The sequence below is a fragment of the Silurus aristotelis genome (genome assembly GCF_946808225.1).
Source record: "Silurus aristotelis genome assembly, chromosome: 10".
In the NCBI taxonomy this organism is placed as follows: domain Eukaryota; kingdom Metazoa; phylum Chordata; class Actinopteri; order Siluriformes; family Siluridae; genus Silurus; species Silurus aristotelis.
The window spans coordinates 11,315,942-11,330,468 of NC_139583.1; the positions used below are offsets into that span (position 1 = coordinate 11,315,942).

A 14,527-nucleotide genomic window follows, 5' to 3' on the forward strand; every position below is an offset into this window, starting at 1 on the left:
AGTAAAGTACTACACAAGGAGATGGATATAATAAAACCTTCTGAAAATGGTAGTTTAAAAAAGCAAACTTCATTTAGCTGAATAATCTGATTTATCATTTTGTGACAGGGTTTAAAGTAAAATTTTCCATATTTAAAAAGGGATGAAATCGTAAAACACTTATGCTTTGGGACCACTGACAAACGACTTCCTGAGAAACAATTTTACTCTCTGTTTTATAGTAAACCAATAGAGATCTGGTAGGGAAGTGGTAGATTAAAGCTCCAATTAGGGCGCTAGGTTACTGGTTGGAAGGTCAGAGGTTCAAGCATCACCTAGCTACCACTCTTTTTTCCTCCAGGAGAACTACATCATAGTAAACCCAGCTTCCTAACAATCCAGAATGTGTAAAGGAAGCATCTCACTGTGCTGTAATGTACATGTGACAAGTAGTAGCCTCTTTTTTCAAGGGTCTACTTCCCCTTATTTTCGCTTCTCCTCCAGGGGCGTGGCACGGCAGCTTCTAGGATTGATGTTTGAACGCACCCGCGTAGCTTTCCCGCGTTTATTTCGAGTGACGTATTTCCTGTTCATGTGATGTTGTCCGGTTGAGCTGTAAAACCGTTGTTAAAGTTTAATTTTCTCGCGTTTCTCGGTGTGATGCACGGTGTAAATCTCAGCGCGGTGCTTTAGGAGAGGAGAACACTGAGCTGCTGGGGCTGTGGTTTTTGGGCTCTCATCCTTGCACATTTCCCTGCTTGCTGATCATCAAACCGGAGGTAGGAGGTCGGTTTGACCACACAATGACCAGCGTTACTTCTACTGCGTGCCTTAAAGTGTATGAAACACAAACCGGAAGTGCGGTTCGCAGTATCACGTAGAGTAAATGGCGAATTTAGGCAGTGAACTAGCAAACAGAAGAACAAGCTAACAGCAATCACAGCTGCTGAAATCTCACAGAGGAGGCAGTGGTGAAGTGGTACAGCCATGAAGATGTAGTTGTAGATGCACTGTTCTAGTTTCGGGTTAGTGATTTTGCTAATATTAGAAATGTGCACACATTAAAGCCTTCCCCTGGAAAAGGAAAACAAGTTATAGATTTCCAGGTTCAAGCGATGATGATCTATAATCCTGTCATTTATTGCAGACTTTCAAGTGTTCTGGATGCTTTAATATCAGTCTTGTTAAAAAACTATATGTGCAACAAGGATTGCAATTTCCATGGGTAGTCTCCAGTACTATAAAGGACAGAGGCAAAGTTTGAATGTACACATTTTGGAAATATACATCCAATTTCATGCAAGTTATGAGTGTCATATATTTTTAAGAGAGCTACTTGATTTAAAACCGTCAAACTGGAAAATCTCTAGTTTGAGAAGATGAAATAGAAATAGTAAGAAAACTTCAGTCTAAGAGTTCAAAGACGCAATCAATCCAGCATCAAATTACTCTGAACAAAATCCCCATTAAGGTCAGAGACAAAATTCTCAAGTGCACAGATGCGACACTGTATGCAAAAGCTCAGACAGTTCAATGTATTGTCTTTCTTGCTTATTTTGTATGGTTGTATCAGTTGAACAGGGAGAACAATTTAGAGTATTGGTGCTTTTTAAGAAAACAGACATGTTGGTGCAGATTAAACCAAACATGACATTGATCAGATGACATTGCTTTAACACTTTCAATTATACCACATCATACAGAAAGCAAAAAGTCAATGGAAAGTGACATCATGCTGGGCAAAGTGGAAGGTCAGAGTAGAAGAAAGCAATAAAAAATTGTATTTAAGACGGCAGAGGCCATTGTTGTTTTTCATGACATTTACATCAAACTTGAAATTACTGTTGTATGTTTTCCAGTGAACAAACACTTACTATCCACTTCATTAGGAACATAACCCTCAAAAATATTCTTCACATCATAACATCACCACCGTCTACCTGAACTGTTGACTCAAGGCAGGTAAGGTGCATAGAGGCCAACTTTCCTCCCTGCCATCTGTGCAGAGTCAAACGTTTAACGATCTAGTTTCTGTGAACCTTCTGTACGGCAGCTGTAGCTGGTCTTCTGCCACCTCAAGGTGTCTTTTACATTTCGTGTTTTTTTTTTTTTTTTTTTTTTTTTTGGAGAATTTGCTAGAGTTGCTGTAGTGTAAGTTCAGTTTTAGTTTGCGCATTTCAACAAAGTATTTTCTGTATTTAGAACTGCTGCTTACAGGACCAACCCATCCAACACTAACAAATCCCCATTCCCTAAAGTGCCCCCTTCAAGAAAAGGCAGGCAATGTTCTCTTGCTGCTGTGTTCATATGCACCACTAGATGTCAGTCTTTACCAGATTTTCCACACGAGGACGTTCCCCTTTTTTAGAAACAAATTTGATTATCTTTAATTAATTAAAAAATATCAATGGAGAAAAAATCATTGCATCAAAATTTTTCATTCGGCACCATACAACAAATGTGTTCTTTGCAGAAGATTATTTCTTTAATTCCACATTGGTCTTTATGCTGTACACCATGTTTGTTAATTGTGGATTCTAAGTTTTTGTGCTCCAGTGTCGAATTCACTGTACTGTAACATCCCATAATTCCAGATGATGACGGCACCCACCCATACAGTATGCGCTTTTCTCAGTAATTTGATTTAATTCCGATGCACTGAACGTCTTAACCACTTGTTTGCTCTTACTTATGTAGTCGCTTGCACACACCCTGAACAAATAGTACATTGAGCCCAAATTAGTTGTATTGTATCATATGAGGATTGAACAAAGAGCCAACCAAAAGTGACCTGTCATTAGCGCAACGGAGAATAAAGAGAAAAGGAGACCTTTTGGTGTTGAAGTGATCACCGTGGTGACCAGGACTGTGAGGCCACAACTTGAATGGGGGGGGGCAGCAGACGTTGTAGAGAAGCTTACAGCTGTAGCACTTTGAGGTGGAGCAAATATCAGCCTTAGAAATTAACTTACAAATTAGTAAGAAATAAGGGGGGGGGGGGGGGGAGATGAAGTAACACTCCAGTAGGGGTTTTCGCAGGAGATCTAAAGTGATCCAGGTTACTATGGCAACATATTAATTTGAATATCATAGTGAAGTATTATGGAGAGACCCTATTTAACAGGATTTGTAATGTGAGGATTGCATGAATCTCTCAAGTGAGATTCAGAACTGTTGTCTCATGTCTAAATATTAGATTTTTTTAAAGGAATAAAAATATTGCATATGGTGTGCTGTTTTCTCAGATATTGGCTTGGATTTCATTTGTTTTATTTATTATCCACAGAGTTGAGTTGAGATATATTGTTTGGTTTTTGTGTTTGTGGCCTGTATGTTTTCTGGCCCCTCTGATTTACTGGTGTTTATTTTATTTTATAGGATTTATATTTATGAATGGAATTTTTGACTTTTTTTTTTCTGGTTTCCAAGCCATTTTAAACACATGCCCTTTCCTCTCCTAATTGATGGCTAGTGTTGATAATTAGTTGCTAATGGACATTGCTGTAATGGGAAATGTGATGTCTGTGTCAGTCATGAGGTTGAAGACAATGTTCTTTGCGTTCCTATATTTATTGTCTTAAACTTATAGTGACCTTTATGTAAAACTTTGGTGCAAAATACTAGTGATTTGTAGCAGATTTTGCTGCTGCTTTCTGACTTGTGCAGGAAAATCTGTATTTTATTATGTGTTTATATTTTACGCTCGAGCTTTGCTAAACTCTGCACAGTCCAGTTCTCTGTTCATATGCTCATGATCAAGTAAAACCAAAACTAAAATAGACCGCTACATGTCTGCCCTCTTTCCACTGCTGGCTCCATGCTGGCTAGTGCAAGAGCATAAATAAATCAGCCATTACTTCTTCAATGCTTTATTTCTTCATTCATTAAAATGAGCTGGAAATGTTTTGGTTTTGTTTTGTTTTTTCCACATAATCTTGTCAGATCATCTTCATATTCTGTTTATTTTGTGTATGATTATGCTGATGTGATGTGAGTTTTTGGGAAATTCCTGCTGTCATTTCCCAGCTGTTTCCCAGCTCATTTTATTGTATCTGCATTTATATCTTGGTGTTTTCCTTTTTGGGGAAAGATGTACTAGGATGCTCTTTGTGGAGTCGTATTAAGATCTACTGTGATATATTTGCCCTGCTCAGCAGTATCTCTATGGGTGGACAGGACACAAAGCAATGATCTCTTGCCACCTGTAGTTTTTAATAGCTCCCCAAAAATGGGTATTAAAGTAATGAAGATAGGGAAGTTTAATCTCATAAGGAGTAAGCCTGAATGCTTTTAAAAAGATTGAAGGGGGGGAATGGAGGTCGAATCTGCTTTCAATCCCAGTTGCAGCTTTTCTGTAACATTAGTCATATTCAAATATTCATCGGTGTGTTGTTTTGTTTTGCTAGTTTTTTTACTTCCATACTGCCAACTTTAGTCAGTTTTGGCAGATGCTCTCCAAGCGCCCGTAGTAGAGGGATTTATCACTCCAGTGGAACGAGGCTTTTTGTCCTGCTGAATGTGATTATGGTGCCTCTCTAGCCTGTGATAAGTTTAATGTTTTCTCAGTAAAAAGACTGACTTTTCTCATTCGTATGCCATGACGCAGGCTGCATTTTATTGGATGCGTTTCTTTTGTCTTAAAATCGTGATTTAAAAGAGTTCTCGATCACTATAAAACTGCCCCAAAATTCCAGCACAAGAGCCTAACCCTTTTTACACACTTTTTTTTTTTTTTTTTTGAGTTTGGGTGGTTGGGTAATTAAAAGTGGAACAGAGTTAATGCTGCCACTTAGCAGCTTCTTTTGTGTTGAAATTTAGTTACTGTCTGTATAGGGTTTTGTATGTTTCTCATATATATTTTGGATTCTCCAGTTTTTCCCACTTCTCAAAAAATGTCAGTCAGTGGATCAACTGTACATGTATGGTGTGTCCCGTCGGGGGGGTGTTCCTGGAATGGGCCTCGGATCCACTGCAGCCCTGACCAGGATAAAGTGTCTATTGAAGAGCCAGCTGCTTTGCTTATTTATACATACTGTAGTCATCTGTGTTACACAGTGCTCTATTGTTTTAATACTAATTTTAATTAAAAAAAACACTAAGAAATAAAAATAAGATTTTACCACACTGTTATATTTCATTTTCAAATGCTATCTTAATTTATTTATTCATTTTTTCATTTCATTTTTTCTCTTCTTTTTTTTTAATGCTGCTTAATTTTTAAAGCTTTGTTGTTAAGTTAATTTTGCTAGTTAACTAGTTCATTTTAGTCATGTGTGTTAGGGTAATAATAATTTAATAATAATTACCAAAAACATGTGATTTGATGTTATTTTTTCACTCCACATCACGTATGCAGTCTGTGCCTTCACTGGTTTGGTACAAAACGTAAAAGCAGTTGAAAGCCTGTGTTTTAGTGATGTTTTAAGCTACAAGTGCCATCACTTATGAGGTAAACTGATACAAGCTCCAGTACACTTATGCAGTATTGTACTCAGTAATGTACTCATTTAACCGAATATTTTGCTAGCTTTGTCAACGCACTCCCACCTCCTCGTCTGTTCTCTCTTTATTGTAATTTATCCATGAATCATCTATCTCTGTTCATTTTCCCTCCTTTTGCTGTGTTCGAGGGGCCTTCTAAGGGGTTTCCTCCTTTCTGTTCCAGCTGGGTTTGTTGACACACGGTCAATCCTGGACCCCAACACCCCACCTCACCCACATCTCCCTTTTTTTTTCTTCTCTTTCCAGCTTCTCTGGGCAGTAAAGCTGCCACAGCTGTGAGCTGTATTAGCATAGCTGCCCAACAGAGGGGGAACACTAAATATATTACAGCCATTAGCTTTTGTTTGTGAGGTGACAGTTTTAAAACATTGAAGCCTTTCACTATCCAAAGCAAGAGAAGACAAAAGAGCCGCACTGTGATTTTGGTTTTAACTGCCGTTTAAATATAGCCTCAGAAGCTTCTGGATACGAGACTGAGGGACCAGTTGCTCAAATAAAGATGATTAATAAATAGCCTAAAAACACCTTGATGATAAAGTGCCTACATTAAAACAGATTAAATGGAATGAACATTTGACTGGGTAAATTGTGGCTTTTTTAGTTGGTTGGAAGGGAAAAAAGTCCTTTCAGTCTTTCTCAGGCATCTTGTGGCTGATTTGTGTAATTCTCTTGTTTTACAGATTTTGTCTATAGTCTCATTTTGAAGCAGTATTCTGGTTTTCTTCATTGAGGATTAGTTCATTATATTTTGATAAATGTTTTATTAAAATGTCACTTTTCTTGCTTGTGGCACATTGTTTTCCCCCAAAAGCCAATCAGATGTAAAAGCTTTTTTACTGTGCTATTGCATTACATAATACAGCACCGCATGCACTTCTGCAGCAATGAGCAAAGCGAAGATAAACCGGGACAGACGGAACAACCAGCCTGGATTCAGTAGAGTGACCCGCAGCTCCATCAGCTTTCAGGAATCCGCTTCATCATCTTCGCAGCAGAACAAACCTTCAGACTCCGTTCTACTCGATGACCTGAGCCTCATGAGAGTAAGCGAGCTGCAGGCCTCATTAGCACGGTGAGATACTGCGCTGGCTTTCTCAATTGCACTAATCAATCTGTATTGTACAAATGACGAGTTCTACTATCTTTCTAGGAAAGGGAAGCTATCAAAAGCAGGCACTGATGTCAGTAAAAGCACGTCAGGTCGCTCCGTCCCACTGGGAGCTCTTGAGACTGTGGGCCGTCTAATGAAGCTTGGTCGTGTGCGTAACGTGGTAGTGGTGGCTGGTGCTGGAATTAGCACAGCCAGTGGCATACCAGATTTTAGGTAAGCATTCCCAAGCATTGCACTGCTACACAACAATTCTCTAATCTGATTGGTCAGAAGGTATTGATTCTTCTTCTTCTTACGGCTGCTCCTGTTAGAAGTCACCACAGCAGATCATCTGTCTCCACACTACTCTGTCCTCTACATCTGCCTCCTTCATTCCAACTACCTGCATGTTTTCCTTCACCATATCCATAAACCTCCTTCTTGGCCTTCCTCTTTTCCTCCTTCCTGGTGGCTCCATTCTCAGCATTCTTCTACTGATATACCCCATGTTCATCCTCTGCACATGTCCAAACCATCTTAATTCTGCCTCCCTCACCTAGTCTCCAAAACATCCTACATGCTCTGCTACCTCCAGCTCTACCTTCTGTCTTTTACTCAATTCCACTGTTTCTATACCATACAACATCACAGGTCTCACCACAGTCCTATAAACTTTCCCGTTCACTTTTGCAGATACTCTTCTATCACAAATCACTCCTGCTATCACTCTTCTCCACCCTGCCTGCACTCTTTTTCTTACTTCTCTATCACACTCTCCATTACTTTGCACTGTTGACCCCAAGTACCTGAACCCCTCCACCTTCACCACCTCTTCTCCCTGCAACCACACCACTCCACTGCCCTCCCTCTCATTCACAAACATGTACTTTGTTTTACTCCTACTGACTTTCATCCCTTCTCTCCAGCGCATACCTCCACCTCTCCAGGCTCTTCTCAACCTGCTCCCTACTCTCACCACAAATCACAATATCATCCGCAAACATCATAGTCCATGGAGACTCCTGTCTGATCTTGTTCATCAACCTGTCCATCACCACTGCAAACAGGAAAGGGTTCAGAGCCGATCCTTGATGCAGTTCAACCTCCACCTTGAACCAGTCTGCCATTCCTACTACACACATCACTGCTGTCACACTGTCCTCATACATGTCCTGCACCACCCTCACATACTTCTCTGACACACCTGACTTCCTTATACAATACCACAACTCCTCTCTCGGCACCCTGTCGTACGCTTACTCTAAATCCACAAACAAACAAAGCAACTAGTTCTGACCTTCATTATACTTCTCCATCAACATTCTCAAATCAAATACAGTATTCCCCCTTTTAGCGCAGTGGTTATGTTCCAAAACCGCCTGCGATAAAAGGACGCCACCCCGAAAATGCTATTTTATGTATACAGTACTTTATTATTATTCAAAATATAATTATGAATTTCATTATTTCAACATATAACTTCATAAAAACAATTCCCTATAAGGTTTTTTTTGTCTATCATGCTATCCGGGGGAAAATCAGCGAAACAAATTAGTTATGTGGCAAATGAAATTCCGCGATAAACCAGGGGTGTCAGATTCGGGGATTAGTCTATTGCATCTGTGGTGCTCTTCCTCGGCATGAAACCATACTGTTGCTCACAGATGGTCACTTCTTCTCTCAGCCTGGCTTTTACTACTGTTCTCTATAACTTCATGGTGTGACTGATCAACTTAATTCCCCTGTAATTGCTGCAGGTCTGCACATCTCCCTTATGCTTAAAGATCGGTACCAGCAAACTCCTTCTCCATTCCTCAGGCATCCTCTCACCTTCCAAAATCTTGCTAAACAATCTTGTTTAAAAACTCCACTGCCATCTCTTCTAAACATCTCCATGCTTCTACTGGTATTTCATCTGGTCCAACCGACTTTCACACTTCATCCTCTTAATCGCTGCTCTCACTTCCTCCTTACTAATCCTATCCACTTCCTGCTTCACCTTCTCCACATCATCTAACCTTCTCTCTCTCTCTCTTATTTTCCTCGTTCATCAGCTGCTCAAAATACTCCATCACTTCTGCAGTAGTTGCCCAATCATCGAGCACTTCTTCACCACCCCCACCACCTTTCGTTTTCCTCCTTTTGTTTCCACCATCCTAATCTTTTTCAGTCCTCACGCTTCTAGTCTTCTTCTTCACCTTCAAAACCATCCTACAGACCACAATCTGATGCTGTTTCCTGCCAGCACCTTACAGTCTCCAATCTCCTTTAGGTTGCATCTCCTACCTAGAACATAATCCACCTGTGTGCACCTTCCTCCACTCTTATACGTCACCCTATGATCCTGCTTCTTAAAATACGTATTCACCACTGCTATTTCCATCCTTTTAGCAAAATCTTCCAACATCTGCCCTTCCACGTCCCTCTCTTTAAAGCCATACCTACCCTCATCACCTCTGTTCCCTTCACCTACATGCCCATTAAAGTCTTCCCCAATCACCAATCTTTCATTCCTAGGTACACCTTCTACCACTTCATCCAACTCCCTCCAGAATTTTTTTCTTCTCCTTCTCATCTCGCAACCCACTTGTGGAGCATAGGTACTGATGACATTTATCAACACCCCTTTAACTTCCAGCTTCACATTCATCACCCTATCAGAAATTATCTTCACCTCCACCACACTCTTACTGTACTCTTCCTTCAGGATCACCCCTACACCATTTCTCTTTCCATCCACACCATGACGTATCTGCCTTTCTCCTTTCCATCATATCAGCTACCTCTCTCCCTTTACCAGTCATAGTACCAACCCAAACCTCCACTGTCCTACACTTCTCCTTTCCCTGCCGTCACTGTAGTCGTCTTCCTCCTCTCCTTCTCCTCCTTCGGCCAAATGTAGCCCAATTTCCACCGGTACCCTGTTGGCTAACAATACCTGTGGTGGTCGTTGGTAATCCGGGCCTCAACCGATTATGAATTTCTGGTTCGTGACCCGCATATTTGATTTGGCACATGTTTTACGCTGGATGCCCTTCCTAACACTTGTATGATAAGAGCCCATAATTTAACCATATAAAAAACTATTTAGTAACAAATAATTAATAGCTTTTGCTTATGTCAGGTTTGCTGTTAGGTGATGTTCATGAAGGAAATCATGAAATCGTTATTACAGTAATATTTCATTCTGTTTTAAAGTTTGTAAAGCCTTCAGGATATAGGACTTTGTGCTTGAGGTCTCTTTGTAGCATGATAATTTGCCAGTTTTTATCATGAGCAGTAATTTATGTCACAGCCATTTCTTTGTGCGGTCTTTCTTCCATCAGAACACCTGGCACGGGCTTGTACGCCAACCTGAAAAAGTACAACCTTCCCTATCCTGAAGCCATCTTTAATATCGATTACTTCTCCGATGACCCTCGTCCTTTCTTCTCGCTGGCCAAAGAGCTGTACCCTGGCAGACATCGACCCAATTACATCCATTACTTTATCCGCATGCTGCACCAGAAAGGTCTGCTGCTCCGAATGTACACGCAGAACATCGACGGCTTGGAGAAAAGTATGTAAAACATTTTAATAGATTTACAGCCGTATTTCTTTTTTACAAAATGCAGCAGTGGAAAAAGTCTCTCTTTTCTTCGTAGTGTGTGGTATTCCCGATGACAAACTGGTAGAAGCTCATGGAAACTTTGCAACAGCCTCCTGTCACTTGTGCTACACTCCTTTTCCTGCTGATGAAGCCAAGGTTAAGAGTAATAATGGCTTCTCGTCGACAAGTCATTATGAAAATTGTTGCCTGTTTTTTAATGTCTTAGTTTTATTTCCTTCCTCTATCTCAGAAAGCCATTATGAGCGACAGCGTCCCCACATGCTCGTTTTGTTCCGCCACAGTCAAGCCGAACGTCGTGTTTTTTGGCGAGGATCTGCCTGAAACGTATTTCCAACATGAAACGGACTTCCCCAAAGCCGATCTGCTCATTATCATGGGCACTTCTTTAAAGGTCAGACTCAATCAAATCAACAAGAGGAATTTAAATTGATTATGGTAGTTGTATACACAAAGCTGTTTTTTTGGCGGGGGGGTAGATTGAACCCTTTGCCAGCCTGGTGAACACGGTAAAGCCCAGAGTTCCACGTCTGCTGCTTAATCGACACGCAGTGGGACCGTTTGAGCAGAAACCCCTGAGGAGAGGAGACTATGTGGAGCTGGGAGACCTGTTGGACTTGGTCCAAAGGCTCTCTGAGATTGTGGGCTGGCACACAGAGATTCAACACCTGATGAAAAGCAATGAGAACGGGGTATGTAGTGGTGTTTAGCATGTTATTTTAAGTATGATTCCAGGTCCATGTGATATGTTAAATTCAGTTTTATAAAAGCTTAGTTGATCCTGCCAAACTGTCCATTGTTAAGAGCGCTATACAAATAAAACTGAACTAAATTGAATTTAGTATGAATGCTATTGATTTAAAACTGCAATTACACTGTCCCAAAGCAGCTTTAGAGATTAAGATTAAATACAGTTAGTTAATTCACTGCTTTTAAGTTTGTTTCTTATAAGGTAAATAAAAAACAAAGTATGTAACCTGCTTGTTTTATAATAGTTCAGTCCTAATCTCAGTGAACTGTCTGTGCTTGTTTCCTTAGTTGCACATATAGTAGTTCGAAAGTCCTTTAGTGGATTATAAATCTAACCATGGTCCTGTTTAGTAGCATAAAAACGTTCCCTTCACTTGAACTGGGAGACCCAAACCTTTTCCAACATGAAAATGCCCTTATGCACAAAGCGAGGTCCATGATCTTCTATGGGTTGGAGAGAAAAATCTTGTGTGCGATAGACCTTAACTGTATTAAACACCTTTAGGATAAAATGGAACACTGACTGCACTCCAGACCTCCTACATCAGTATCTGATTTTACTAATGCCATTGTTGCTGAATGAACACAAATCTTCACATCCACTCTTCATAGTGGAACAGTGGGACATATTTCCAGAATAGTGGATACTGTTATAACTGCACATTTGAAGGACACGCTAACATGAGCTAGCTTTCAGTCCAGTGGCTATACAGGTTATCTTACTCCAATACGTTTTTCCACTGACAAATAAGTGCAGATGGATTACAACTCACAAAATTCTAAATTTGTTGCCAAAATAGTGTGCTATATATATGATGTAGGTGGCGCATTCTGAGCGTGAAATTAGCAAATACATTTGAATAAGGACACGCCATTCTGCTTTGTAAAATAGTTTTTTTGCTTGAACTTTTTTTTTGAGACAAGTTATATATTCATATTCAATTGAATCTTTCTTAGGTTTTACCGAGCATCCCCATGGTGATCTCCGGTTCTCACTCGGAGAGCGAACAGCAACACCGGGTCTGCTCCTGCAGCAACAGCGACGAGAGCGACTCGTCGGAGACGGACAGCAAGAGCACTTGAGCTCTCGACAAACTCCAGTCACCTGCTGTTCCAGACGTCTACGCTTACTATTCTCCTACCGGCCACGTTATCCTGCTTTTTATTTAAGGTGATGTGTGGGTGTCCTTCTTGACATGTCAAAGGCACTACGCTACGGCTGTGCAAATTTCCTGGGATATTAAAAAATACTAATAAATATAAATAATAGAAAATATTTAATTATCTACACATTCACAACTTCTCTGTCCTATGTATGTTTTACAGTTTTAAACTTGATGCAAGACAGAAAGTAGGAGATTGTTGGACATAACCAGCGGCATAGGCATGTCCCTGTATGCGTGTTGGGTCAAAGTGTACTCTGTAGAACTTGGAGCAGGTCCGGCTCTGAGAGGACAGTGCTAAATTAGCATGGGAGGCGTGACCTCCTGAGTGTGTAGTGCCCCGCTGTGTGTGTTTTCACAGGCACTGCAGTCTCCAGGTCGGGGCCTCCCTCCAAAACTCTAATAAATGTCTCTGCTTGGCAACAAAGAACCAATATCCTGCTGCTGTGTGTGTGTGTGTGTGTGTGAGTGTGTGTGTGTGAGTGTGTGTGTGTGAGTGTGTGTGTGTGAGTGTGTGTGTGTGTGTGTGTGTGTGTGTGAGTGTGTGTGTGTGTGTGTGTGTGTGTGTGTGTGTGTGTGTGTGTGTGAGTGTGAGTGTGAGTGTGAGTGTGAGTGTGTGTGTGAGTGTGTGTGTGTGAGTGTGTGTGTGAGAGTGTGTGTGTGAGTGTGAGTGTGAGTGTGAGTGTGAGTGTGAGTGTGAGTGTGAGTGTGAGTGTGAGTGTGTGTGTGAGTGTGTGTGTGAGTGTGTGTGTGAGTGTGTGTGTGAGTGTGTGTGTGAGTGTGTGTGTGAGTGTGTGTGTGAGTGTGTGTGAGAATGTGTATTTGCTTCTTTGTGTCAGTGTGAGTAAATGGTGGCCAGAGGGGTTGTGAGTGAGAGGACGGTCATTTTGTTTGCCGGTGTGTAATTACGAGAAAGCGATCATTACATTTTGCACAGACGACGAAATAATGCTGTTGTTCTGATCGTATCCACTCACATCTGTTTCTTGGTACTTTTATAAGTCAGTCAGTCGGATTTGTTCAGTTTTAGATTTATGTATGGAATTTTGGTTTTAAAAGTACTTTAGTGTCGTCCTTTATTGGTTGTGTAAACTTTAGATCTGAACTTTTTTATGGGTGCAACCTGGAATTCCCAAATGCTGCTTTTTTTTAAATGACATGCATTGTATCTGTTTATCGTTTTCTGTATTAAAGTTTTGACTGCCTCTTCATTTTAGTGAAATCATCAATGTTCGCCACTACTTTGCCCAATCCTTAAATAATACTTAAATAATACATTTTACTTAAAGGTGCCTTTCAAAACACTCAGACACCGTACAGTAAAGTGAAATAATAAAATCATACAAACAGCTATTTAACTTATTTAATTTAGTCAGAAAAGCTCATCTGAAAAGAGGAGTTTTGAGGCAAGTTTTAAAAGTGGACAGTCAGTCACGTTCTCGTATTGATTGCAGAAAAGAATTCCAGAGATGAAGAGCAGCCCAGCTAAATGCCCTAAACCCCACAGTGACTAAACGGACAGCAGGGACGGCAAGGGAAGTGGATGAGAAAGATCTGAGCGCGCACTTTGGGGTGTAGGTATGAAACAAGTCAGAGAGGTATGCAGAGGGTACAAGATTATGAAGAGCTTTTAAAATGAGGAGTAGAATCTCTTCTGCTTCTAAATAGGGTTAGGGTTAGTGAATCTATTATGTAGTTTGCATTCTTAGCAGCATTTTTCTACAAAATGATCAGCCTCAGATACTACATTTCTTCCTCCTTAAACCCATAAGAGCCGTTTTCCTAGTATGATGCCTATTTCGGCACCTTAACTATATTCATCTATAGGCACTTATAACAGCAATGCAACCAAATGAACACACTGACATTTGTCATTTAAACAGCGTTTAGTACAGTATAAAAAAGTGACCGATTACAGAGTGTATATTTATCATACAGGTGTATAGTCAAGGGGAAAACAAAACTGATTTTCAAAGTTGTGACTGAATGCAGGGACAGAGTGTCAGATAAACTGGGAAACAAACAAGTAGTGAAATGTGATTTAATTAGTCTTTTTTTTTTTTTTTTTGCTTAATTTACAATTCACATCCATGCTAGTTTATGAGAGAAATAAAAATGGGATGACTCCTGAGGCAAGCAAACCTTTAAAATATTATTGACTTGAATCTGCATTTCAAGTGTTCGTGTTCCCAGCACTTTATAACAAAGAAAAATCCCAGGATTTTTCAGTTCACAGAATAAACACATTTACAGAAAGTTCATGCGTTCACAAAAATATAAATAACATAGGCGAGAAACATTTTGTTTGGTTTTCAGTTAAAAGTAGTGGATGTGTGAATAGATAAATGTTCAGTAAACTGTGTAAAACAAAACTGGCAAAGGTTTTTTCTCTTTATTTTGATGATTGTAAAACCTTTTGAATTACTAATCATCTAA

At 40.2% G+C, this 14,527-nt stretch overlaps 1 protein-coding gene across 3 annotated transcripts; it reads left to right on the plus strand.

Moving 5' to 3' along the window:
• Positions 1-488: 488 nt before the first annotated feature.
• On the plus strand, positions 489-14,366 carry LOC310731900 (NAD-dependent protein deacetylase sirtuin-3). Of its 3 annotated transcripts, XR_014535313.1 has the most exons (9): positions 489-758; positions 6,344-6,553; positions 6,632-6,805; positions 9,898-10,130; positions 10,216-10,316; positions 10,411-10,572; positions 10,658-10,870; positions 11,886-12,573; positions 12,883-14,366. XR_014535313.1 is itself a non-coding variant. In XM_083551965.1 (8 exons), exons 2-8 carry the CDS (start codon positions 6,366-6,368, stop codon positions 12,009-12,011), a joined length of 1,197 nt encoding a protein of 398 aa, XP_083408091.1. In that variant the 5' UTR covers positions 489-758; positions 6,344-6,365; the 3' UTR covers positions 12,012-14,366. The 3 variants fall into 3 exon arrangements, 2 of the variants coding, with proteins under 2 accessions (XP_083408091.1, XP_083408092.1); XM_083551965.1 differs by having other exon boundaries at positions 11,886-14,366; XM_083551966.1 differs by having other exon boundaries at positions 6,358-6,553; positions 11,886-14,366.
• The last annotated feature ends 161 nt before the right edge of the window (positions 14,367-14,527 follow it).

What these genes read in the sequence shown, in the direction of transcription:
- LOC310731900 (XM_083551965.1), top strand. Translation starts at nt 6,366, where the DNA reads ATGAGCAAAGCGAAGATAAACCGGGACAGACGGAACAACCAGCCTGGA. An exon ending in TTCCTGCTGATGAAGCCAAG is followed by an intron (nt 10,317 to 10,410) that starts GTTAAGAGTAAT and finishes CCTCTATCTCAG; the next exon opens with AAAGCCATTATGAGCGACAG. An exon ending in TCATGGGCACTTCTTTAAAG is followed by an intron (nt 10,573 to 10,657) that starts GTCAGACTCAAT and finishes GCGGGGGGGTAG; the next exon opens with ATTGAACCCTTTGCCAGCCT.